General features: G+C 53.5%; 9 protein-coding genes across 9 annotated transcripts; 4 read left to right on the top strand and 5 right to left on the bottom strand.

The window, feature by feature from the left end:
• Positions 1-261: 261 nt before the first annotated feature.
• On the top strand, positions 262-1,999 carry J4E88_009235 (uncharacterized protein; the record flags this gene model as incomplete). Its single annotated transcript, XM_049402839.1, has 3 exons — positions 262-861; positions 933-1,532; positions 1,601-1,999. The coding sequence occupies 3 exons, from the start codon at positions 262-264 to the stop codon at positions 1,997-1,999; spliced, it is 1,599 nt and encodes a 532-aa protein (XP_049251327.1).
• Positions 2,000-3,486: 1,487 nt separating this feature from the next.
• On the top strand, positions 3,487-5,391 carry J4E88_009234 (uncharacterized protein; the record flags this gene model as incomplete). Its single annotated transcript, XM_049402838.1, has 3 exons — positions 3,487-3,585; positions 3,789-5,298; positions 5,354-5,391. The coding sequence occupies 3 exons, from the start codon at positions 3,487-3,489 to the stop codon at positions 5,389-5,391; spliced, it is 1,647 nt and encodes a 548-aa protein (XP_049251326.1).
• A 286-nt stretch (positions 5,392-5,677) lies between these two features.
• Positions 5,678-6,151, bottom strand: J4E88_009233 (uncharacterized protein; the record flags this gene model as incomplete). Its single annotated transcript, XM_049402837.1, has 2 exons — positions 5,678-6,126; positions 6,148-6,151. 2 exons carry the CDS (start codon positions 6,149-6,151, stop codon positions 5,678-5,680), a joined length of 453 nt encoding a protein of 150 aa, XP_049251325.1.
• Positions 6,152-6,860: 709 nt separating this feature from the next.
• Positions 6,861-8,578, bottom strand: J4E88_009232 (uncharacterized protein; the record flags this gene model as incomplete). Its single annotated transcript, XM_049402836.1, has 4 exons — positions 6,861-7,733; positions 7,786-8,300; positions 8,352-8,514; positions 8,561-8,578. The coding sequence occupies 4 exons, from the start codon at positions 8,576-8,578 to the stop codon at positions 6,861-6,863; spliced, it is 1,569 nt and encodes a 522-aa protein (XP_049251324.1).
• Positions 8,579-9,119: 541 nt separating this feature from the next.
• Positions 9,120-9,671, top strand: RBM8A (RNA-binding protein 8A; the record flags this gene model as incomplete). The annotated part of the gene is made up of 2 exons (XM_049402835.1): positions 9,120-9,371; positions 9,438-9,671. 2 exons carry the CDS (start codon positions 9,120-9,122, stop codon positions 9,669-9,671), a joined length of 486 nt encoding a protein of 161 aa, XP_049251323.1.
• A 765-nt stretch (positions 9,672-10,436) lies between these two features.
• On the bottom strand, positions 10,437-11,489 carry J4E88_009230 (uncharacterized protein; the record flags this gene model as incomplete). The annotated part of the gene is made up of 1 exon (XM_049402834.1): positions 10,437-11,489. The coding sequence occupies one exon, from the start codon at positions 11,487-11,489 to the stop codon at positions 10,437-10,439; it is 1,053 nt and encodes a 350-aa protein (XP_049251322.1).
• A 1,330-nt stretch (positions 11,490-12,819) lies between these two features.
• J4E88_009229 (uncharacterized protein) lies at positions 12,820-16,389 on the top strand (the record flags this gene model as incomplete). Its single annotated transcript, XM_049402833.1, has 1 exon — positions 12,820-16,389. The coding sequence occupies one exon, from the start codon at positions 12,820-12,822 to the stop codon at positions 16,387-16,389; it is 3,570 nt and encodes a 1,189-aa protein (XP_049251321.1).
• Positions 16,390-17,366: 977 nt separating this feature from the next.
• On the bottom strand, positions 17,367-22,004 carry J4E88_009228 (uncharacterized protein; the record flags this gene model as incomplete). Its single annotated transcript, XM_049402832.1, has 3 exons — positions 17,367-18,808; positions 18,857-18,997; positions 19,121-22,004. The coding sequence occupies 3 exons, from the start codon at positions 22,002-22,004 to the stop codon at positions 17,367-17,369; spliced, it is 4,467 nt and encodes a 1,488-aa protein (XP_049251320.1).
• Positions 22,005-23,527: 1,523 nt separating this feature from the next.
• On the bottom strand, positions 23,528-25,436 carry J4E88_009227 (uncharacterized protein; the record flags this gene model as incomplete). The annotated part of the gene is made up of 5 exons (XM_049402831.1): positions 23,528-23,582; positions 23,606-23,924; positions 24,018-24,489; positions 24,548-25,201; positions 25,263-25,436. 5 exons carry the CDS (start codon positions 25,434-25,436, stop codon positions 23,528-23,530), a joined length of 1,674 nt encoding a protein of 557 aa, XP_049251319.1.
• Positions 25,437-25,590: the final 154 nt, after the last annotated feature.

Genomic DNA, 25,590 nt, shown 5'->3' with positions numbered 1-25,590 from the left:
TGAGTGCTTGACTGCGGGACAAGGTAAGGCAAATATGCGCATTCACCCTGCTTGGCTTCATCCCGAACCCAATTCTGGCTATTGAAGCGTGCCCGGGAAGATGGGTGAGATCTGAGTAGCTGGGATGGCATGTATCGAAGATAATGTACGTGGCGCGGTGTCGAGGGTATATATGCAACAGTGACCCATGCAGCTCATGGCTTCTTCTTGCAGCGGCAGCTCCATTGTCTTTCTTCGCAACAGCAACATCTACCTTTCAAGATGGTATCCTTCCGCCCACCCAAGACCACGCAGAGCGCTGTGCCCCTCAAACCGCCGAAAGGGCACTTCTTCTTCGCTGGCCGTGCCTATCCAAGAGTCGCATGGTGGAAGCGAGCCAACCTCCGCAGACTCTACATCTACATTGTCGTTCTCATCTTAACGAATACCGCAAATGGCTTCGACGGATCCATGATGAATGGTCTTCAGTCTCTGACTTACTGGCAAGACTACTTCGGCGAGCCTCGCGGGGCTATGCTCGGCTTCTTCAACTCATCCATGTCCCTCGGCTCACTCATCGGTCTCTTCTTCACCCCCTACCTCATTGATTGGAAGGGTAGGAAGATTGGTGTGGCGATTGGCTGCGTTATCATGTTGATCGCCGTTGCCATCCAGACTGGAGCGCAGAACATCGGCATGTTCATTGCTGCCAGACTCATCTTGGGTTTCGGAGACACCATCGTTCTTGGATCCGCACCGTTGCTGATCGCAGAGATTGCTCATCCACAGGATCGTGCTATCTTGGTCACACTCTCTGGTGCGAGCTACCACTCTGGAGCCTTCATCGCATCGTGGGTGACATACGGAACGCTCCAGCTAAAGGTACATTAACTTCTCACCCTTGTGCATTCTACTGTCCCTTCTTCACAAACAAGCCGTCTAACACTTCACAGAGCGACTGGTCATGGCGACTCCCATCTCTTCTGCAGTCGATCTGCTCCCTTATCATCCTCGGCTTCATTTTCTTCATGCCCGAGTCTCCACGTTGGCTGTGCAACAAAGACCGCCATGAAGAAGCCCTCGCCATGTTCGCCCGCTGGCACGGCGAAGGAAATGCTGACGACGAGTTCGTTCAACTTGAATACGCCGAAGTGCGCGCTGCCATTGCCCTCGACAGAGAGCACAACCGAACCAGCTGGTCCGACTTCCTGAAGACCAAAGGCAACCGCAAGAGGATCATTATTATCACTGCTATTGGATTCTTCAGTCAATGGAGTGGCAACGGTCTGATCTCGTATTACCTAAAGTATGTCATGGACAACGTTGGTCTCACGGATCCCCAGACGCAACTTGGAATCAATGGCGGCATGAAGACCTTGGCGCTCTGCGAGAACTTCCTCTTTGCCTTCTTGGTTGACAAACTTGGTCGACGTCCGATCTATCTCATCTCCACGATCGGAACATTCGTGATGTTCAACATCTTCACCATCATTTCTGCCCGATACGACATCGAGCCTCGGGCCCCTCTCGGCAAAGGCTTCATCGTTAGTATAGTAAGTTTTACCTGCTAGTCTTCTACCACTGGGCCGACCGAAAACCCTATGCTGACCTTGACATGCAGTTCTTCTATGGTATCTTCTACGACATTAAGTCGGGTATCATGGCAGGATACACAACTGAGATCCTGCCATATGGTCTTCGTGCCAAGGGATTCACATGGCTCAATTTCTGCGTTACAGCAGCTCTCTTCTTCAACCAGTTCGTCAACGGCATTGCGCTCGATGCACTCGCGTGGAAGTACTACATCTGCTACTGCGTCTTCCTCGCTTTTGAGATCGGCGTCATCTACTTCTGCATTGTGGAAACCAGGTACACGCCCATGGAGGAAATCGCCAAGTTCTTTGATGGCGACGATGCTGTTGATGTTGGCGAGGCTGCGTTGATGGACGTCAAGGAGCAGGGTATTGCGCGCGGAGAGAAGGACGGGTCTGTGTCGCACATCGAGGAGGTTACCAAGTAGGAGGGTCGCGTCGCTTAGCTCTGAGGCAAGTATGTGATATCGGATAATTCGTTACGCTGAAATGACACGCATCAAACTTGATGAGCAACCTCTGTGCCAAATTCTGGCCTTCAGCGGGTCCGTGATCTCACCTAATGCAATGGTTCAGTTGCTGTCGCACGACAAAAGTTGATCATGGTGAATACTGTGCAAAGTTCAAAAGCAAATTGCGCGCCTGAAACCATTGTCATGGTGCAGGAAATAGGGTTCTAGTACAGCCGATTGGCCTCTGAGGAGACTTCGGCTGGTGACGAGGCGGGGCCGCATCGCCAACCTCGCGACATCACGATACATCCCAGCAAGGCTTGACCGCGTCATGCTCAGCACACAACACAGCTTCAACTAGGTGTCTATTAGGGTTTTAAGTAGTAATATTTAATATATATTCTATAAAAAAGTAAAAGTAGCTAAACTATAAGTATAAGTTTTATAATATTATAGTTACTTATTTTTAAAAGTAAAAATTTTATATATATACTTAACTTTTTTTTATTACTATAAAATCTTTACTATTATTATTATATTTACTATAGTATTTTTTACTACTTTTACTAACTTTAATAACTTTAATACTAATAAATATAAAAATATTACTATATAAAAATTAGACTTTAGCTTATACTTTAAGTAATAGCTTTAACTTATATATACTAAGATTATTAGCTTAGTAAATATATATATCTAATATAAAAAACTAATTATAGTAATTAGTATTAAGCTTAAAGTTACTTATATTTTAAGTAAATTATAGTTAATATACTTAAGTAATATTAAATTTTTTATACTTAAAAAAATTACTATACTTAAAGCTTTTTATAAAAATACTATTATTATACTTAAAACTAAAGCTATATTTTTTATACTTAATACTTAGTTATAGTTACTTATAAGCTTAAAAAATAAAGTTTATAACTTTTAAAATTACTAAGTACTTAGACTATAAGCTTAAAAAGAAAGCTAACTAGTAAAAAATAAATAAAAGTATAAAATATATAGAAAATTTAGTAGATTATACTATAAAAACTAAATAAATTAATTAGTGTATTTTAATGCCTAATACCTCTAAAATAATACTAGACACTAGGGGAAACACAGCTTCGAGCGCGCATCACAGCACGTAAGGCAGTCTGTCGCATCCTACATGACGCTACCAGGCCTCCCACCAAGCACCCGAGCCAAAAAAGCTTGCTGTCCGCCACTGCCAACGGCCCAGCAGGTGCCGATCACCGTATCTCCTGCTTGTTCGAGCATCGTACTTGCGCTAGCACAGGCGCACTACTTTATCCACCTTCCCTAAACATGGTTGTCCCTCGCATAGATGATAATGAAATGGCCGGGTAGCTATCACCGGCGTCATAACTCTGTTCTCTCGTGTTGGGGCAGATATATAGGCGAGCGCTGCCTGACTTGCGCCGTTGCCAGCGACTACGCATCGTCCTACCGGTACCATGCGTTTCTCAATTGCTGTCGCAGCGATCCTAGGCGGCCTTCAGGCTGCTTCTGCGCTCAAGCTTTCACCCAGAAATGCGGTGGAGAGGGAAGAGCAGGTAAGCACCATTTTTTCTGTTTGTTACATCGATGTAGCGACGGTGCCTCTCTGCATTCAATTGCTTCATGCCTTTCTGCAATATGCACGAGAGGTATGAAAGTATCGATAGGGCCTTTTCGGCATGGAACATCAACATGCGACGAATATCTCATACCTCGGAGATGAGCTGGTGGTAAGCAAATGAAGCTGACACGATATCAGGTGCAAGCTGCACGGACGCGTCGCAGCCTGACCAAGCGCGAAGACACCGATCCCACGTTGCTATACCCGGAGTACAACATCTCGGTGCCAGTCGACTTCTTCCACAACGAGACGCGGTACGAGCCTCATAGCAACGATTCCTTTAACTTGAGGTACTGGTTTGACGACACGTACTACAAGCCTGGCGGACCGGTCTTTGTTCTTCTTGGCGGAGAAACCGATGGAGAGGGTCGTCTCACCTTCCTCCAGAAGGGAATTGTCCACCAGGTCATCAAGGCTACCAACGGTCTCGGTGTCATTCTCGAGCACCGTTACTATGGCAAATCTTTCCCGGTTCCCGATCTGACGACACCGAACATGCGGTTCTTGTCGACTGAGCAAGCGCTTGCCGAGGTTGATTACTTTGCCCGAAATGTGCAATTCGAGGGCATCGATGCGGATTTGACTGCGCCCAACACCCCATGGGTCGTTTACGGTGGATCGTACGCTGGAGCTCAAGCTGCGTTCTTGCGAGTTGTATACCCAGAGACTTTCTGGGGCGCAATCTCTTCTTCCGGTGTAACTGTTGCGATCTACGACTACTGGCAGTACTTTGAGCCAGCTAGGCTATACGGTCCTCCAGACTGCATGAAGAACACGCAACTCCTAATTGACGTTGTTGATGGCATTCTTATCCGCCAGAACGACACCTCCAAGATTCAGGCACTCAAGGATGTCTTTGGCATGGGCGGTGTTACTGACAACCGTGATTTCGCTGGCCAAATTACTGGTGTCTACGGCCTGCAAAGCACCAACTGGGACCCTGAGGAGAACTCGCCCTCTTGGTTCAACTACTGCCAGAACATCACCGCAGAAGAGCCTGCAGGCGAGAACCTACGCCCAGCGGTTGCGGAACTCGTTTCGGCGGCCGGCTACACCAACGACACCGCTGTGCAGAATATCACTCTCAACGCCATTGCCTGGCTCAACAGCACAGCTCTCTCTGGGTGGCGCCGTTCGAATAGAACTCAGGACTCGTACTTCACCCAGCTCAATGTTACTGCGCTCCAGCAATACACTTCTATCGAAGACTACGGCGCCGTGAGCTGGAGCTACCAAGTCTGCACCGAGTGGGGTTACATCCAAACCGGAAACACGCCTGCTGATATCATGCCTCTGATCTCACGTACTCTTGATGTAGAGTACCTGACCTTCTTCTGCCGCGCCCAGTTCGGCATCAACCATCCTCCGGAGATTGAGCGTGTCAACAAGTACGGAGGCTACGACATCGACTACGAGCGTCTTGCCCACCTCGGAGGTAACGCCGACCCATGGAGGCCTGCTACACCACTGTGGTACCCCGATAGCAGGAACAGCACGACGGAGCGCCCATGGCATCTGATCAGCCACGGTGTGCACCACTGGGAGGAGAATGGCATCTTTGAGAACCAGACTACGCCTGATCTGCCACCACCGCAGGTCGTCTATGCGCAACAGTTCCTGAAGAACTTTGTCGTTGACTGGCTCGAGGGTAAGTCTTTGAAGGTGCATCGAGCTTGTTTGATCTATCCGCTAACGAAACGTAGAATTCGAGAACCAGAAGGAACACATGGAGCTGCGCTAAGCCTGAGAGCCCCTCGCTGTTCAAGTTGATAGCTTTACACCGCCTTGTTTACATGACTTTGAGGCCTAGCCTTTAGGTCACGTCAGCTTCGGTCCATCACTATCAACAAATCATATCAATTCTTTGCAAACATCAGCTTACCCCCGTGAACCCATGAGATGCAAGCCGCGCGTTATGCTGAAGCCCATTAAGATAGTGTGGTTGAAACTATATGTTCATCAACCGCTAACTATGCCCATATAAACATGCTCTCGATTCCCATCCCTCAATTCTTTCTCTGATACCTCTACGCCACAGTATTCTGAATCCACCCCTGCCCCTCACTCTCCACAACCTCACCCCCCGTGCTCTCCCCAACCCTAACCGTAACATTAAACCCCGTAACCGTCGCACCCCCACTAGCCCCATACAACGAATAAATCCCCGCATTCAACAGAATATCTTTCCCCTGATACGCCTCCATCGCCAGCCCCGCGGGTACCGTCGCGGTAATAGTAACGTTTTCCTGCCCCTGGTTGCTCTTCTCAGGACCGAGGTATGCGGATTGCGTGTAGGAACCGAGGGTGCCTGGGTAGCCGGGGGCGAGCGAGAAACCCCATGCTACGGCGACGTCGGCGACGGATTGGATGTAGCCTTCTGAGAGGAGGGTGAGTGTGAAGGTGCTGTTGGGGGCGAGGGTGGAGGGCGCGGCAATGCCGATGAGGCGGCTGGAGGCGAGGGTCGCCGATGTGAGGGCTGTTGTGAGGGTGGTGAAACGCATTTTGGTGGTTTATTAGGTTGACGTCGTAGTTTAGTGATGCGTGAGGTTCGTTGAGGAGGTATTAAATATTTAGGTTTGGCCTGATGGGTTTGCTCGCTGTGGTGATCTGAGATAGCTTATATACCTCCTCCCTCTCCACTACTCATAATAGCAAAGCATCCCCCGAAGCGGACCGATACTACTGAAAGCTCCCACCATCTCATATCGCATCATACCATGCAGCGTCACCTTTCTCCACAAAAGCTCTGGTGTCGGAAGATTGTTGTGCGAATTATCCTGGTCATGGGCTCGTGCAGATCTCCCGGCGCAGCCACGGCGACCACTCGGGCGATGTGTAAACTGCCGATCTCGTCGACATAGGTCGCTATTTTGAGCTGGATACGAGGATGGTCGAGCCGTAGGTTCCGAATTGTTGTACGAAAAGTATGGTGTTTTGAAGAGGGTACGTCATTCCGGGTAGTGGAAGCGGAGTGAGTGTAGTGGAGCTCGTACAAGTGGCGGAAATAACGTCATTTCGACTTAGGAACCCCTTTCGTCACGATACGAATCTCGTATTGTCGAACAGTTGCATTAGCAACCACATCTTCACGGCACTGCCTTCCATCTCTTATAGAAAATTGTAGGAATTTAGAATAGACTGCTTTGCTATTGCTATGGGAACTACGCTATTTAACAATCATGAAGAAGAGAAACATCCAAACCGACTGCTTCAGATCTTGTAATTCTTGCCATATACCTCTTTTTGGCTCGTTGCGGGCTTCCACTCAAAGTGGTGCTTGCCCTCCATTGGCTTCTTGACGTTCGCGTCTGTATCACCCTTCTTGTCGAACATGTGGCTACCAAAGTAGTCAAGCTCAGCTTCGTAGAACGACGTGGGCAGGTCGGTACCGCTAGCGACCTTGAAGTACTCCAGGGTAGCACTGATGGCAGGTACGACTTGGTCGGTTTCCACAGCCTTGGCGACTATGCGACGAAGTGCAGGGAAGCAGTTCTTGACGTCTTTGGCTACGCGAGTTGAGAAGTTTAGGTTGAGGTTTTCTGGAGATGGATTGGATTTGAGGATCGGCGCGAGAATCTCATCGGAGATGTAGTCTGCTTGGATGATACATCCTCCGCGCCAGATCTGCCAAACTTGCGAGTAGTCAATTTCCCATTTGTTCTCCTGGTCTGCTTTCGCGATGACATTCATGCCTTGGATGTAGCTGGCGAGGCATGCTGCATATGTTGCCTTTCTGAGATCTTCGAGGAAAGCCTTCTTGTCCGTGATGTCCAGTTGACTAGGAGGGAAGCCTCCGTCGGCAGCTTTGCTAGCTTGCTCACGGTCACCGCGGAAGGCAGATGCGAGACGGAAGGCGTGAGATATGTTGAGAGTGAAGGCTGGGACGTGACGCTCGATAGCTTCAGTGTTGCTCCAGACACCAGTACCCTCCTCGCCAGTGACATCCTGGACCACCTTGTCGAGGACTTCCGAAATGACAAGAGGAGGTAATTGGGTATCTTTCTGGTTTGCTTGGTTGGGCTTATCGCTTGAGTCGCGTTTGTGGGATAGATCTGCGCCAATGGAAACGAGGAAAGTGCCGCGCTATTCGCAAGTCAGTTCAGTAAATCCATAATTTCTTGAGTTGTGAACATACCAGCTCGCCGTCTGAGTTCCATTGAGAGAGAACATCGCCAATCTCCTCGTACCCCATACCCATCTTTCGCATGATGCCCCAGGCCTCACAGATAGCGCTCATCATGCCATGCTCGATACCGTTGTGCATCATCTTCACGTAATGTCCTGCTCCACCCTTGCCGATGACACCCACGCAAGGTTTCTCGTCCTTGTCTTTGGCTGCGACCTTCTCCAGCAACGGAAGGACTTCTTTGAGCGCAGAGATGTCGCCGCCAGGACACATGGAAGGTCCGGCTCTCGCTGCCTGGTATCCACCACTGACACCGCAGCCAATGTAACGGATGCCAGTGCCTTTGCATTTCTCCTGTCGCCGCTCGGTGTTCTGGAAGTGTTCGTTTCCGCAGTCTAGGATGATGTCGTCGCGGGAGAGATGTGGCTCCAGACCTTCAAGGACTTTGTCGCCAACGCCGCCATGTGGGAGAGAGAAGACGAGTAAGCGTGGTGTGGAGAGTGATTTGCAGAGGGAATCGTAGTCTGTTACTGCATTAGTCTTGGAGTGCATCAGCGTTCAAGGATTCATCCTACCATTGAACTTCTTAACTTTTCCGTTGTAGCCTTGCTTCTCAGCCTTCTCAATGACTGCATCCATTGCCTGCTCTGAAGGGTCTGAAAGCGAAACATTGACACCGTCCTCAGCGAAAAGCAGGGCCATTCCACCGCCCATGCTTCCGCATCCGATCATGGCGATCTAAATCGTTAGTCCTGTTCGGGACTACATGAATAATTGGACATACATTTGTGAACTTGGACATGATGTTAGTTGAGGTTCTCCTCTTCTTGTCGCGAACGGAAGGATATCAAAAGCGAGCAGCCTAGGATGATAATGTACAAGTATGTGAGAGAGGAGAAAGACGGGAGTGTCGGATCGGCGTAGTGTACGAGATTGTCGAGAAACTGGAGCATGATGAAAGGCGCGGGTCAAGGGCGTGTCATATAACAATTGAGTGACGTCGGCGGGGGTGTAGCTGGACCTAGCTCACTGCTAGAGAAGAATGGCTGGACGGTGGCCCTTTTATCTGCTTCTTTCCGACTGTGCCGTGAGGGGTGGGGTCGTCAGCCATGATGTATGCGGGAAACAGGCACTGCATGTAAGCGTCGGACTTGGGGCCAGACACAGGGCAGGCGCGTTGAGAGAGAGAGCGAACCTGGGTCGCGTAAGTTGGGATGGAGCCGCTCTTCCACTAGCGCGAACCGCCTCGACTACGGAAACATTTGGCGACGCCGGGAGCTCAACAACGCCCTCACCACGATACCCACTCCACACCACCCACCGACCAATTACATTCCGCAGCCATGGCCGACACCACAGAAACCATGGACATTGACCAGCCCGACATCGCGACTGACGCCAAGCCGACCACCGACAGCAACGACGCGCGCACCCAGGCAGGCGCGACAGCTGTGCGCTCCATCGAGGGCTGGATCATCATTGTCACCAATGTGCACGAGGAATGTACCGAGGAGGATCTTCAGGACATGTTCGGCGAGTTTGGTACCATCAAGAATCTGCACATGAACTTGGACAGGAGGACGGGTTACGTCAAGGTACGCGCCTGAGATTGGTGGTTGTGACGAGGAGGGAAAGAGCGATGGAGGACTGACATCACGCAGGGCTACGTGCTCATCGAGTATGCTACTTTGGAAGAAGCGAACGCCGCTGTCAAGGGCGCCAACGGCGAAGAATTCCTCGAGCAGAAGGTTACCGTCGACTTCGCCTTTGTACGACCACCGCCAGCCAGCAAAGGACGGGCGCGCGACCACGATAGGCGCCAAAGCGGACGCGGGGCCGGAAGAGCCAGGAGCAGGAGTCCTGGACGCGACGGAGACGATATGGACGACGAGTAATTCTTAGGCGGAAGTGGCAGTCACGCCGCTTGGTTGGTTAAAGATGCTCTCGTAGGTACCAGGGAGAACAGAAGGGTATGGCTCAAGAAGCGCAGCATCTGCTGCGCTCGCCATTCAGAGCTGTCTCGCAATACTAGCTCCCCGGCTTACCTCTGCGTGGGGTGGGTCGGGCTTCGCCTTGATCACTGTAAGTGCGCAACGACTACGATTTGCATCGGCCTGGACTAATCCATCTACAGACTATCCTGCCTATGTTTGACAAAACGTGACCATACCTTCTCGCCGATCCGGTAGTAATAGCCACGACGGATCCGATCTACATGACGTCTTTTGAAGCGGGCGTACCCATGGCCCACCGCGCCTGCGCATCGTTCGGGCTCTCCACTTCAACGTTCCCCGTGTGCCCGGTCCTCAACTCTAGCTACCAGGAACTTCCTAGAATTGTCACATCTCACAATTTCGCAGATTCTGAGTAGCTCGCCTCTTACAACGAGGCGCCTGCACCATGAGAACCACGAAGCCACTGGTCTACGTGAGACCAGAACACCTTGTAGCACGCGAAACATAGTATAACTTGCCTGCTCGCACTCTCCAGATCTTTTTTCTCTATCTCCAATTATCACTCAGAATTACAACATACTCCTTTCCAGCTCCCTCACCACCCGCAGCGAGCCGAGATGTCTACAATTCCAACGATACCTAGGTCAAACATAGGACCATCTCCTAGTGAACCTATGATAACATCCGTAGATATCATACCCCTCCCTACTCAAACTCAAGTACAACCTTTCCCACAGCTTTCCCCCCCTCAATAATCCCATGCGCATCTCTTATCCCTTCCTCATCCATCCTCAACCTCTGCTTACAATGACACCTCACAACGCCCTGATCCAGAAACCCCGCCAACTCCTTCAAAATCCTCCCATGACTCTCCACATCAACACCATAATACGGTTTCGTCCCCAGCAACGCCCACACAAACGTCAGACTCTTTGCCATGAACTCCGTGCCGTACATGGGCATCTCTTTGTCTTGGACAATAGAGCAAACTTTTCCGAAGGGAGCGCAGATCTTGGCGGCGGGGGCGAGATAGCCGGATGTAGGTGTGTGCGTGATGAAAATGTATTTGATCGGTACATCCAGCTTCAACTTCTCAACTTCTTCCGCGAGGTCGTTGTGGTGGTTAATCGTATGCGTAGCCCCTCCTACATCTTTTGAGAAAGCGACTGTCTCTTCTCTAGACGCCGTGGTGACTACAACGGGTAAGTCGAGTACCCTCCGTGCAATCTGACTCGCCACACTGCCCACACCTCCCGCGCCGTTAATGATCAAGATACCAGCCTTTTCACCCTTTCGTATCTCCATCCGCTCGACTAGTGCCTCGTAAGCCGTTATCCACGTCAACGGCATAGCAGCAGCTTCTCCCCAATCCAAACTCTTTGGCTTGAGCGCCACGGCTCGCGAATCGACTAGTTGGTACTCTGCATTGCTACCTTGACGGATTGGGGAACCGGCGTAGTAGACTTCGTCGCCGGGTTTGAAATTCTGGACGGAAGATCCGACGCTTTCGATCGTGCCGGCGCCGTCGAAACCGAGGATTTGCGGGAGTGCAGGCGTGCGTGAAAAGTAGTCTGGGTAGTCGTCGTAGGTGCCGGCGCGGACTTTTGTGTCGACGGGGTTGACGGAGCAGGCGCGGAGGCGGACGAGGATGTCGTGGCCTTGGGGAGAGGGAGGTTTGGGGACGGAAATGGATTGCAGGTTTGTGATTGGGCCATATTCGGTGACTGCGATGGCGTGCATTTTGTTGTCAGATGTCATTATCTGCTACAGTTTGTAGGAAGTTCTTTGTTACTGTGAGAAAGCATGGTTTTGGTGGTGCTCATCTTTTATCTTGCGGTTTCTCCAGACTCCACTGTTTGGAGCATCGCACGTAAAGATGCCATCAGAGGTTGATGACGTCACGCACATGCTCCTACTTCGATATGAAGATGTGGATGTCTCACTGTATTGGCCGAGTTATTCCCGACTCCATGAGACGATGTATTAGTCGCGATGTGCACTTGACGTGTCGTGGCACGGCACATGTACTGTGGTGTCTAGGAAGAATCTGTACGCTGGGAGGACCCGATCTCGGGAGATAGTCCAACGGCTGTGACCGAGACTTGTACTGTGGCTTATGCATCTGAAACCTGTGCAATTGGAATAAGTAGCTAAATAGTTGAGGCTGTCTGGATCCCTCAAGTAGGCGCCTGGGCTGTAATGCAGGCTAGCGACGCTCTAGTAAAAGGTACAAAGGTACTTTGGCACATGATCGTGAGTCGATGCAGGCCGGGGAGTACCGTCACATACGTGGTGCACGGAAAGAGGGGTTGCCTGCCGTAGACGCAGGCTGGGACGAGAGGAGATGTAGTGCAGAAAAGCGTTGTGTTCCGTGGGGATGACTGGTGGGATCGGGGACTTAACCCTGCGATGGAGCGAATGAGCTCATGGTGAAGCATTAGCAGCTACGGCCGTCTCCAACCACAGCGCCTTCCCATAGTAATGCCCGTAGTGATAATTGTTGCTTTTCTCGATAGATAGTCGCCACCACGCCATCTTCCTGTTTTTCCAAGGACCGCTCCAGGAGAGAGATTCTTTAGACCATTTGGACCCCAAGCCGCTACCTCGCCGTCGCCCGAAGCTTGGAAAGCCACCAATTCGGCGCGCATCGATTATTGCGCAGTGACCTGCTCCTTCCGCACACCACCCTCCCGTCTCCAAATTCGCTGCCCTCGCCCTATCGCACCGCCGTATCTTGTTCGCTGGGTCCGAGGCCGCCCTAAAATATCGTGACAGTCGAGTCTCCATCGTGCGCCCGCTTAATCGTATCGTGAACGGTTCTCTTGGCACTGCAATCCCGAGGCTACCTGCGTCACCACCCACCGCCCTGCGCCCACGGCAGCCTGCGTACCTCTTGAGCGCTGCGACTGGTGGATAGCGACATCAGCGTCGCATGTAGAAGAACACTGCCGTCTTGCGCTCGCGGGTCATGGCTTCTTCTTAACCGCAGGAAGAGCCACCTTGCACCGGTACACGGGCCAGCAGCGATAGGGACGGCAGACGGGGATAGAGTTTCGAGTGCGCCTTCACTGCGAGGCGCCTGGCCACCATGTCACAACCTCAGTCCGACGTCTATGCCATGCTCGAATCATCCTTCAAGGCCTCGCCGAACCTCCGCCAACCGAAACACCTGCCGCGCCGTAGCGACGACTACCGCACCTACTCGAGGGCTGCAGCGCCCCTTAAGCGCGACTATTCCTATACCACACAGGCGACCGACGACACGGACTCGATAGCCGACAGCGAGCACAATACACCGCTTCAATCTCCAGGCGCATTGCCGGGAGCTGACAGCGGCCTCCCGCCTACGCCGCCCACAGCTTCCCAGGACGGAAGAACTGCACAGATGCCCGAGCAACCGCTACATGCCGACAGCGTAAGGAACTCGATTATATCGCAGAAATCGTCGCTCAGCACGCCCGTCAATGCGCGCAGTCCTCCCACGCCCGATCCTAGCCCACCGCGAACCAACGCCTCCAACGGCACCAATGGCACGACTGCGACGCTCGAACGGCCCCCGATATACACATATCCCTCTTCGCGTGCGGATTCCTTCCAGACCGCCAGAGAGGACCCTTTCTCCTCGGACCGCGAAGACAGCAGAGCCGCAACACCTGCCAACGACAGGCTGAGCACCGTCGAGGAAGACCGCGGACTGGGCCTGGCGTTCGAGCACGACCAGCATGATGTCACGCCCACGAACAAGCAAGGCCCGTACTTCCCCACTACTGAACTGGTGGACTCAACGGTCGGTGCTGAGGAGGACAAGGGATCCCAGGTGGTCGAGGATATCCCAGATCGGGAGTGGAACACAGACCTCATGCGGAACGTAACGGTTCGCAGAAAACGCAGAACGCCCTCCAGCACGCCTCGCAAGTCATCGGCTCCAGCGCGTATCCCGTCACCTGTCGCAAAAGACGTCGAAGAACCCGCGCCCGCCGTCACCATCGTCGAAGCCGCCTCGCCGACCCCAAGCACCCGAGCCCGACGCGCTTCCAGTCTGCGCGAACGCGTCGAAGCCAGCCACAACAGTCCCGTCACGCCCTCCATCGAGAACTTTGCGCATTCAATTGGCTGGCCCTCGGAGGGTAGAGGCATGACGGGCGAGAGGCAGCGCGATAACACCAACAAGCGACTCTCCACAGCATCAGTGGCCTCGACGGTCGTGTCGGCGTACGTTAATATCACTCCACCGCGACGAAACCCAACACTGCGACACTCTGGGCGGAACATGGCATACAGGAGAGACTACAGTTCACCTGCGAATCTCGGCTCTGAGACCCACTCAAACCGCAACTCAATGATCTCACAGTACGATGACATGCCGCCCCATCGCCTGGTGCACAAGAGGACGAACATCGCCGACAGGAGTGCGAGGTTCAGCACCAATTCGGATGTCGGTTCATCGCGCATCATGTCTCCGTCGCTGTCGTTGCGACAGAGGACTATCGATAGCTCGGCGCATACACTAGCCCATCAAGAGTCGATACGAAACGTACTTCAGCCAGCAGCGGACATAGTCAGTCGACACAGCACAGTCGCGCGATCAGGCGGTAGCTACCACAAGCGAGTCAACTCTGCGCCCGAAGCCACCAGACGCACGCTGTCTTCGAAGCCAAGGAACTTTACAGAACTGCGGCCCTCCGAAAGTCCTGCACCGATAGAGGATCCCGTCAAACGAATGTCTGTACGAGCACCATCACCTCCTATGCGAGCTCCATCGCCTCCTGTACGAGCGCCGTCACCGACCCTATCGCCAAAGCCACGTCGGACGTCACCCACATCGCGCAAAAACAGAAGACAGTCACAAGTGGTTACCGATGTGAAGCTGCCGGCGAATCTCGAGCACACACTGCCCAATCTTCCCGATCAGGGCGTAGATGGGCCAGCTGAACGCGATGTCTTCATGGGTGCGAGCCATCCTGTTGAAGAGACTCGTGTGCCATCTGCGCTGACGGACAGAGTCCGTCTACTACTTGCGGCTCGTGAGACTGCAGAGTCAGCTACTCTTGTTGACTCTAAGCAGAATCCTGCTACGTCTGAGAACTTGGAGAAGTTTTCACCGCTGAAAGACACTTCACCTCATCTGCGTCAGGGCGCAAGGCCAGTCTCATGGGCAAAGCGAGCATCTCTCTCTCCCGAGATGGCAGTGCGTCCCATCTTGAAGGATCGTACATCGACGGACGAGGTAAAACGCCGCAGCAACGCATCGCGCCCTGATTCTGGAGACCATGGTCGCGTCAGTTTCGACCAATCCGCTTCTCGGTCTGCTTCGCGGACTGAAGAGCACGCCAATGCTCGGCACCTGTACTCTCAATCGACGCCATTCTCCCAATTCTCGGACACGGTTGAAGTCACTGAGGCGACTGCTGTGAGCATCTACCCTCACAACAACCACTCACTGCTCGTTGTACAGCAGTCACGCGGGAATTCACTGTTGCCAGAGCAGCGTCAAATAACTGGCAACACCTATCTCACACCGCAGGACGACCGTGAGGTGCGGAGTACGCCCAGTCCGCCATTCGTAGAGGCACCTGAGGCACCTCAACAAGCTCGCGAGGAGGTTGACGAGCCCTACCCACAGCCCACTCTGACTTTCGAGCCCTCGACACCCCCAACACAGTTCGACCTACCTCAGCCTGATGGTGTAGAATCGCCTCTCACGAACCCCCGAGACCCACCGGAGCCACCCATCATCAAATTTATCCCTCCCACCCCCATGGAAGAACTCGAGAACCAACTGGTACCCCCGCCACCAGGACCACCGGAGCGCTCTGATTCGCATCCCCAGCGCCGATTGTCTGTCCTCCAGCGAGCGCGGCGCTACTCCGACAACCTCATCACACCACTCTTCGGTCGCGCCTCCAACAACCGAACACGGTACACCAGCGACCCATTCAAGCAGCACATCCACCGCAACCCCTCCGTCCCCAGCGTCAACGAAGAGGACGGCACCCTCCACCCCTTCTGGCGCCCCCGCGGCTTCTGGGACGGATTCGAAGACGGCGACTCGGAAGACGACTCGGACGAAGACAGCGGCCTCCCTTCCGGCGGCGACACCAGCGACATCGAAGACCCAGAGCCAGAACCCTTACCCTCGCGCCCCCGCCGCGCGAGCACCATCAGCAACAAACTCAAAGGCGGTTTCCGCGGCAGCGGCGGCTTCCTAATCGGCAACTCCATGGGTCTCGAACGTGCTGGCACGAACAAACGTCGGCATCACATCACCCTACCTCCTCACTTCCGCACCCCCCGTACAGCCCGCCACCTCGCCTCCCCCGACAAAGTCATCATCCAAGCCCCCACCGCACCTCTCGGCCGCCACCGCAGCGGCGGCATCTCCAAACGCCGCTCAAGCCACGATCTTCGTCGCACAAACTCTCTACCCGACAACGTCTCCACCGTGTCCATCGAGTACGAACAGAGTCGGCGTGGTAGGGGTTCCTGGCGCCAAGGCAAGAGTCTGCCCGGCTTAAAGAAATACCACGTCCAATACATTGGTATTTCCGGTGTTAAAGAGAAACTGAGGGAGCGACGGACGGAGAAGAGGCGCGAGAAGATTCGAAGGAGTATCGGGAGTAGGTATTATGTTGATCCTGTTGGTACGGGGTCGGTGTGATACCTTCTTCTTCCTTTTTGACATCTTTTGATTTGCGAGCTGGGAGAGGAACGGCGTTCCTGTCTCAGCCTTTTTTGTTTTCTGCGAGTAGTTGGATTCCCCTTATCTCTTCGTCTGAGCACATATATATATTGCATATCACCCTTTCTCTTCGTTTTACGACGTCACGACTTGTTTTGCATTTTTGGTTATATACCTGGAAAGGTTTGGGACTCGGGCATGGGGTTTCACTGTTTCCATATTTCTTTTCACTTGACATTTTTCTGCGTTTGGGGAAAGCGGGAGAGCACGCGCGAGACAATAAGTCAAAGACTCGCTCGCTCGCTGCATCTGTATAGCATACTATCTATACACGTAATACATCTTCATACATCACATTACACATTCACCAGGAACTTGTCAGATCTGCATCAATCGCTCAATTAAGTTCTAGTATCCACCTAATTTAATAGTTTCCACAGAAAGCGTTACTTTGAATCTCACGCCAAACAGAATTATCGCTTAGGGACAGAATACCACCAAACCAAAGAGAGAGATGCACACTCCAGAGATCTTAGAACAAAAAAATAACATTGGTATCGAAACTACACTCAGAAGAGAAGGCTGACTCTAGGAGGAAAACTAGGAGAAGAGGACCTAGGTCGAGAGAGAAGGGGAAGAAAAAAAGAAAGCAAAGAATCCTGACCCGCCCGATGCGGCCTTTTGCCCTTCATCAGACCCCAAATCTATCCCATCCCATCCCATCCCACCCTATCTTGCATCAATCAAAGCGCAAAACTCCGTCTCCCCCTCTCCACATCTTCAATCCACTCCCTCAGCACACCCATCCGATCCTCCTCCAGCCCCTCGGCATCCCTCCCGCCATCAACATCCGTATCCCCGCGCCTCCCCCTACTATTCACCATCTCACTCCTCGCAAAACTAACCCTCGACCCATTCCCTTTCAACTGGCCCAACCTACCCAGCGCACTTGCTTTCTAAGCCCCGGGGTTAGGCGTCGTGCTCCTATCCCTCCTGAGTAGCCCCCTGCGCTCCGCGGTCTTGGGTCGCGGACTCACGCTACCGCTCGGACTACCTCCGCTCTCGCTAGGCGTGAAGCTACTGCGTATCGACACCATGCCCTTGCCCACACCGACGTTTTGCTCTGCGCCGCTACCCTGGTCTGAGATGGTGAATTGGGTTTCGCCCAACTCCTTGTCACTGCCGAATTTACTGTGGTCTTTGACGACGAGTTTGAAGAAGGCGTCGGCCGTGCAGTTTGTCTTGAAGCTCTCTTCGGAGGGGTCGAATTGTACGGAGCCTTGGGGCGCTTTGATGTGGTCGGTCTTGTGGATTTCCTTTTTGCCGAGCGAGATGTGCACGCGCAGGTTGGTGCCGGCAGGGAAGCCGTCGGCGGAGAGGACGGTGATGTTGGCGGTGCCTTGTTCGGCGCCGCCGGGGCCGGCGTTGTCGCCGAAGCGGCTGTGGAAGCTTTGTGCGCCCCAGCTGCGGTGGCGGTTGTGGTTGTTGGAGTCTTTTGTTGGGGTGTTGGGCTCGCCTTCGATGGATATCATGGGTGTGTCGGCGGAGGGACGGTCGGATGTGGAGGGACGGGCGAGATCTTCTTCGTCGGGGGCTTCGCCGCGAGACTTTCTACGCTTGAAACCGCGACCCAGGAAGGTACCTGCACGGACTACGTTGCCACCGACAAAGGCCGCTCCTTTACCAACTCCCTTGACGGGCGCGCCAATGACTTTGCCGGGGACAGCAAAGGTGCCGGAGAATGTACTGGAGCCTTGACGAGATCGAACGACATAGTCTGGCTTGAACAACATTCTAAGTCGGATGGCGCCTGACTTGCCGTCGAGGGCAAGCGTAACTTCTTGTTGCTGGAAGGGCTCGAGGATTTCCAGGTTGATAGATGATTTGCCAAGGAAGTCGGCCTTGTCACCGAAGTCCCAGTCGTAAACGTTGACGACGAAGTCAGCTGCTGTTCGACTTCGTACAGGTACTTCGAAGTACTCGTTCCATGCTGGGTGGAGCGTCTTCTTCTGCGTCTTGGTCTTGTACACCTCCTTGTCGTTGAGCATAAACTTGCAGTAAGGATCTGAGAAACCGTTGCGGTCCGCAGCTGGAAGATCTGCCGCATCGAGCACATCGACTCGGAGCGTACCCTGGTTGTTGAAGGATTCGCTGGGATCGAGACGCATCTTGACGGGAATGTACTTAAGCATGACCGTGATCTTGTTATCGCGTCCGTTCTTGTCCTTGAGCGTGAACTGAGTAGGCGTGTGCAGAGACCTTCGTAGCGTATCAATCGTGTTTCCTGTCAGCTTAGCAATGACGTGATCTCCATGATCGTCACCGTCGTTGTCGATGTGCTCGATAATTCGGAGGGTAATCTTGGAAAAGTCGAGCTCGCGGATCATCGTGTCGCCAACTGCATACCGTTAGCTTGGTACATCGTGAAGGACTTCACACAACCCACCATCGTTGAAAGTCATCTTGTTGCTGCGGATCTTCGTGCTAGAATAGCTGGCATACGCCATGTCATCCATAATAACATCGACGTGGCCACCAGTCCTTGCGAATTCACCTTCAATGAGCTTGAACACAAGCAGACCAGATTCTACATCACGTTAGCCAAGACTCGTAAATATAATATAAGAATACGGGGGCAGGTTGCAGGTCAGGGTGAACCAACTGAACAAGCCAAACTCCACTGTATCCTCATAGTCGGCACGCGACCTACCATACTGCTGCAGATCGTCCGCAGTAAGTTTCAGCTTCTCGATCTTCGGCTTTTCAGGAATCGACTCTGCTTGCTGGAGCTCATTCTTCTCAAGTTCCTTGGCCATGTCCTTCTCGTTGGACTTGAGCGATGAGATGGTACCTGCAGTCTCCGACCTGGCGATGGTAGAAGCGTTGGATACAACACGTTGGTGGCTGAGTTTAGATCCGTTGGACACAGGCCGGGCGGCGCCGTTAGATTTCGTCTCATCCTCTTCTTCCTCGTCCTCTTCGGGGTCCCAAGTGGGGTATGTGGGGTAGAAAGAGCAGGTGTAGTTGAGAGTACCCTTAGGCTGAGAAGAACCAGCCAATCGGAGAGCTCCTGCGGTAGGCTGCTTCTGTTCATGTTCGAGGTACTCGCCATTCTCGTTTTGTTGAATATAGTCGCCAGCCGAAAGCTCGATATGTCCTAGGGGACGATCCTTGCCCAGATTCTCCTCGTCCATGACCTCCAGTGTAAGCTTCTCGCGGACGGTGTGGACAGGGACATAGACAACCTCATCCCAGTCAGGGTCGAGATTGTTCTTGAAAACCACAGTCCGGCCCTTCTCAATACCAGAGAGTAGCACACGGACGTACGGATCCGACTTACCCAGGGCTTCGAGGTTACGAAGTCCGCGCGCGCTCTGGAAGTGCAGTCGCATCACACCGATGGGAGTAAGATAACCACTGGAAGAGACAGCACCCTTTAGAGCAACGGGCTTCCAATCAAGCTTCATCTTCACGCGGCCGCTCGATGTACCTGCGAGGTTGTACCACTCATGACCCTTGGCCATGAGTTCAAGCATGTCGTCCATCGTGATTTGGTAGGTACCCAGAATGGGGTCAGCTGCGAGGTCGCGGTCGTCCTTGATGACTAGACCCAGCTTAGCCTTCTTGCGGTCGGTGATGAGCATTTCCTTTGTTGCGTCTGGCCAGATAGGTTGGTTTGTCCTCTTCATGACCCGGGACTTGTGAATCTCATGGCCGTTGAGGAGGAGGACGGCGTATGGGCTAAGCTGCCCAATCATGCTCTTGCTACCGTCCATATCCTTGGCCTGCTCAACAGTGAACTTGCAAATACCCGTGCGCGACTCTGGTGGGGGCTCCTTGGTACCGTCTTCCAGCGTGGTGCCTTCAAGTACAGGGAAGAATCGTACATCCGCTGTCACGAGACCACGGGCGCGACCTCCTGACATGACCTCTAGTTGCATGTTCTCGTGGTCAGGGTCCTCCTCTAGCTGTTCTAACGCAAAGGTAGCGGTACCGAGCTCCTTGTCCTTGCGAATGTCGTTGTAATCGAAGAGATTGATAGTAAGCGAATCCTTCAGCGAAGTTACGATGATGTTGACAGTCTCATTCCAGCGAGGATTGGCACTCTCATGCACCGTCTTGGTACGTGCAAGCACGTTGCGGTTGTTGATGGAGACCGTGGCATAGGGATCAGGAGTACCAGAGAACTTGTCGGGGTTCTTGAGGCCTTGAGCACCGTGGAAGTGGACTTGCAGAACACCGATGGCTTGATCGACAGGGTTGCCCGCAAGCATCTTGGCGATTTCGATAGGGAACACATTGGGGTCGTACATCATCGGGCCCAAGTTGGCATGGATTTGCTCCATGATGAAAGTCTCCAGTCCGGGGATGAAGTTGATGTCGAAACCAAAGGTCTCTCCACCCAAGGGCTTGCAGACGTAGTCGATGGTCGGGCGCTCCAAGAAAGACATCTCGACCTTCTCGATGTGAGGGAACGGCAGCTGTAGCTTGAACTTCAGGCGCATCAGACCGGAAAAGGCCATGTCTTCTACGATAACATCCAGACCCTTGCTGACAAGGCCCTTTCCGATGCGGATCTCCAGGACGATCTTCGGGTTAATCTTGTTCTTGATCTGCCTCGCGGTAAGATCAGCTACGTCGTTGGGCGTAAAGCTAAACTTCCAGTCCATAAGAACAATATCGTCCTGCGTCTTCGGGTATGTCTTTACATGCTCCAGTCGCGGGGGCTTCGTTCCCAGGACGAAAGTCTTCATCTTCAGACTGTCCAAAAACGCCGGGGTCGAGGTCGAGAGAACCTGGTCCACGGTGCCCACAATGGTGTCACACAGGACAGGCGCGTATATGGGCCAGAACTTGACGAGGAAGCTGTTGATCCACTCCAAGCTCTCCGTGTCCGTCTCCAGCTTGTTCTTGGCCATCTCGCGGTTGAGGTCGTCGCGCGCATTGCGGCGCACGCGACGGATCGAGGTGCGGTAGTAGGTGCCGCAGACGGCCATGAAGATCATGATCCAGCCCAGGCCACCGCCGAGAATACCGACGACCCACGAGCTCAAGCACGCAAAGATGATGATGCCCGTGTTGTGGTACCAGTCGCCGAAGAACTTGTCCTCTATCCTGCCCTCCAGCCATGTCTGGTGATCGGCCAGGGAGGCTTCTTCCTCCTCCTTGTTCTCGGAGCCTGGCATGCCGAATCGCGGCGCCCATCCGACGCGATCCCACCGCGCATCGTCGTCGAGTTGCTCGGGCGCGTGGCCATTGGCTTTGGCTTCCTCGGGTGTCTCTATGGCGCCCGCTTTGGTAGGCGAGGGGAGGTCGTATTCGCCCGGGCCGTTGTCGTCGGCATCGGATACGAGGGCCGTCGCGTTCTTGTTGCGCTCGTGGTGGAAGTTTGCGGGGACGCGCGTTCGTGCCTGTGCCCGCTTCTGCTCAGGACTCGCATCGGGGTCGAATTGGAAGGCAACACTGCCGCCCGCCTGCGCCTGATCGACGAGGGATTTCTCCGCCTGGTTCGCCGTGATGGAGGAATTGGGGTCTTTGGCGGCGTCGAGCAGTCCCTGCCGCTTCAGCTCGGATTCGCGCGATGCGGTAGCCATGTCGGCGATGTGGAGCGGAGGTCCGACCCGCTGACGTTGCGCTGCAGTTGCAAGATGGCTGGCGTGCAATTGAATGCTCGCGGTCGAGGGCGGGGCGTGACTTGGGTGAGGAACCCCAGGAAGGTGAGCGTAGAAGATAGAGCGAGCGGCTGGGAGGTGTTGGGGTTCTGGAAACCTGTTGTTTGGCTGGTTAGCTTTCCTTGGTAGACGGCGGCAGCTATGCTTTAGCGATACTGCAGCTGTACGCGGATGGCTGGCACTAACTCGCCGAAGTAATTCCTGGTTCCCGGTGAGAACGGGAGAAAAAAACAAAGGAAAGGCCGAAGGAAGGACTATAGTTCAGGGTTCATGAGAAATTGATGAAGAATTGAATCGCACGCGGTCCTACTCGCAATCAGGAGCTCGCGAGAGGTGTTGGTTAGCAGCTGCGTCGAGCGATGACTAGCATCCCTCACGGCGATCCCCGAGCTCCCCTGCACAGCCACGCTTATGACATAGCGATCCACGCGTAATCAGCGACACGAACCATTCCGATGTTTTTCCATTAATCTACTGCCGTCAGCCATTCACGCGTCGATTGCAACAACCCCGTCTACGCTCCCGTCTATCGTGACACTATCCTTCTGCAGGGCTCGCATGGCGTTCCCATTGATTTGGCTAATCAGTAGCTCAGGGTCCATCCCGCACAGCTAGTTGGTGCCAAACGCACACCTCCGCACTATCTTGAGCAACCGTTACACCCCATACAGGTAAGAAACTCGGCAGGTCTCTGTAGGTTACACAAAGACAACACATGTAAATTGAAGATTATGATGTCACTGCAGGTTCCTACTTGTATACGGTATCCCTACAATAACACGTTATAGCAGGCAACGTCGCTAGTCCAAGGTTGTTTTCTAATTTGGACATCTGGCACGTGAATGCCCTCCACCACCTCCCGAGGTCTCCTCGCGTACCTGGGCCGTGCACCACAAGTAACTGTTACACCGCCCCATCGTCTCCGAACACTTTCCCTCCACCTTGCACAAAGAAGGAACTGAAAAGGTGTCTCTGTTCTTACCGCAACTTGTCAGAGCGAAGACTACTGCAATACCTGCATAGAAAAAAAAACAATCGTGAAGCCTGCACCTCATATGCAGGTGCAGCCACGGGTCTCAAACCGTGTGTCACACAATGTATTGAATTCGATACCAAGTCTATGTATTACTAGCGTTACGGTGTCACCATACGTGCATCGTCAGTGTTGCATCGTGCAAGCTCTTTGCGAGCTGAACTGAACATACCCGGCCCACTACGCCACAGATCATCCAGACCAATCCACCCAACTCCATAGACCCCACCATCACCACCCACACGGCATAGCCGATGGGTCGAACAAAGCCTTCGAGAACCCACCAATACATCCCACTTGATAAAACTGTTCCTGCTCAAAATTCTTTAAGCAGCCTCATGAACTGGCCCCTAACACTCTGACTCCTGCTGCAACAAAAGATCTTAGTAAATGAAATCCCACAACAAAAAGCTTAAGCGACAGGATATTTCCGGCCAGACACACCGTCCTGCACCCCAGACACATACCTATGCACGCGGGGATCTCGCACCCGGTCTCTGTCTCGTTCTCGATCTCTTTCGCGACTGTCGTCTCTGTCTCTGTCTCTGTCCTCGTAGCTGGAGTTTCTCTTGTCGCGGTCTCTATGTCTGTCTCTGTCTCGGTCACGGTCGCGGTCGCGGTCTCGATCGCGACTTCGATCATGGCGATCGTCCCATTCGTCTTTGACTCTATCATGACTGCGTGTCCGGGCTGAATCACGGTCGCGGGTACGCTCGCGCGGGTATTCGACGTCTTCCGAGTGGCGGCGGTGGGAGCGGCTGCTACCGCTTCCCATGGCGTACGGGTCGCGGTCGCGATGGTGTCTCTCCCTATCGCGATCACGTTCTCGTTCCCGCTCACGGATGTATGGTGGTTCAGCATCTCGAGGTGGACTTACAGGATGCACAGTCTGGGGACCCCACCGCACGCTGCTAGATGGAACGGGTCTATAACTCGTGCGTGGCGGCATGACGGGTCGTGAGAGGTAGTATTGCTGTTTCTGTGCTTCTCGCTGGGCTTGCGCGACTTGGGTCGCGAAGAGTGGGGATTGAGTTGGTACATATACGTGTTGGGGAGATGTTGCCGTTGAATTTCCTTCGTATACTCGGACTGGGTCGTGTTGATTTGAGTAACGGCGCGCCTCATTGTAGGCGGGAAAATAGCCCGGCTGCGATATGGGCGGCTCGTGAGATCGATGGGTACGCAGTACAGGATTTTGCCGCCGAGGAGACGGGCGATCTGGATCTGAGTCGGAGTCTGTTGTTGATAACGAAGATTCACGTCGCGGTGGGTGTGGACGCTTGTGGGCGGAATATCGGGGACCTGGTTGAGGGATAGGCGCAATGGGTGTGGCATCTTCATCTGAGTACCCATCGCTTCCGTACCCGGTGCGGTCTGGAATAATTCTCTTTCCGGCGATTCTTGTACTCAGAGGATTCAGCATGTGTCTCACCCTTGAGATAATAGCCCCCGGCCTTCCATGGTCCTCTGCGGGCCTTGGAGATTGCTTCGAGACATGGCGCATGAAGGTCGGCCGCGGTCTTCCATTCCGATAGAGCGGGTCTTCAAAGTAGCGGTACGCGCCGGACTTGTCATCGGCTGAATTTCCCTCGCTGTCCGTCGAAGTACGCGGTTTTGGCTCCTCAGCCGCACTGCCCCCATTGAGCTCCTCTTCCGCCTCCTTCTTAAGCCTGGCGGCAACGCTCTGATACCACGTCTCCATCGCATCATCCGGTTTCTCTGGGAAGCACTCCTTGGGTAGGATTTTAGGGAAGGTGCCCCCCGTTTCCAGATCGGGTATGTCATCCAGCTCCACCGCCTTCTGTAGGAAAGGCACATGCTCTTCTGGCCCTAGCAGCAACTGTATTGTCTGCCATGTCACAAAGCCGTCCTTCTTCAGCGCAGGTATGGTAGGACTCGAGTAGCCGTCGTCGTCTGGTGCTGGTTGCAGGCTGTGGAATGCGCCGAGTGACCGATATATGAACGCGACGGATGAAGGTGGTGTGTCTGTGAATAGTACGTCGTAGTCGCCCCCAACACTGCGATACCAGGCTGCGATTTGCGAAGGCGTAAGATCAGGCGAGTCGCTTGATCCGAACTTCTGGCTCTACCGTGGCGCATTAGCTTGAGGTCTCCCAGTGGACATCTAAAAGCTACACTCGACTCACAATGACGTAGGCGATGCCCTTCAACAGGCGATCCAGCAACGGGGTCCCGCATTTATCTTCCTTGAAAAGGTAACCCCAGAAATCGTATGCTTCGCGATGCGCCGCATCCGCTTGCGCTAGGTTCGCGGCGCGTTCGTCCTGGAACTCGTTATGTGGCATAGGTTCGGGTGACATTCTGTCGATAGGTGGGAGCAATCGCTATTAATGGGCTCAGGCATGCAAATCTTCGGCTCGATGCTCGGAGCTGATGCTCGTCAGGTTGCGATCAACCCCGCTGCGTGCGACGCGAGGATGCAGGCGTGTGGAACGCGACAAAACGGCGTCAGGA

Source organism: Alternaria novae-zelandiae, assembly GCF_023758075.1.
Source record: "Alternaria novae-zelandiae strain BMP 2774 chromosome Unknown scaffold_23, whole genome shotgun sequence".
In the NCBI taxonomy this organism is placed as follows: domain Eukaryota; kingdom Fungi; phylum Ascomycota; class Dothideomycetes; order Pleosporales; family Pleosporaceae; genus Alternaria; species Alternaria novae-zelandiae.
The sequence above is the reverse complement of the archived record's forward strand: the minus strand, read 5'-3'. Positions and strand labels throughout refer to the sequence as shown.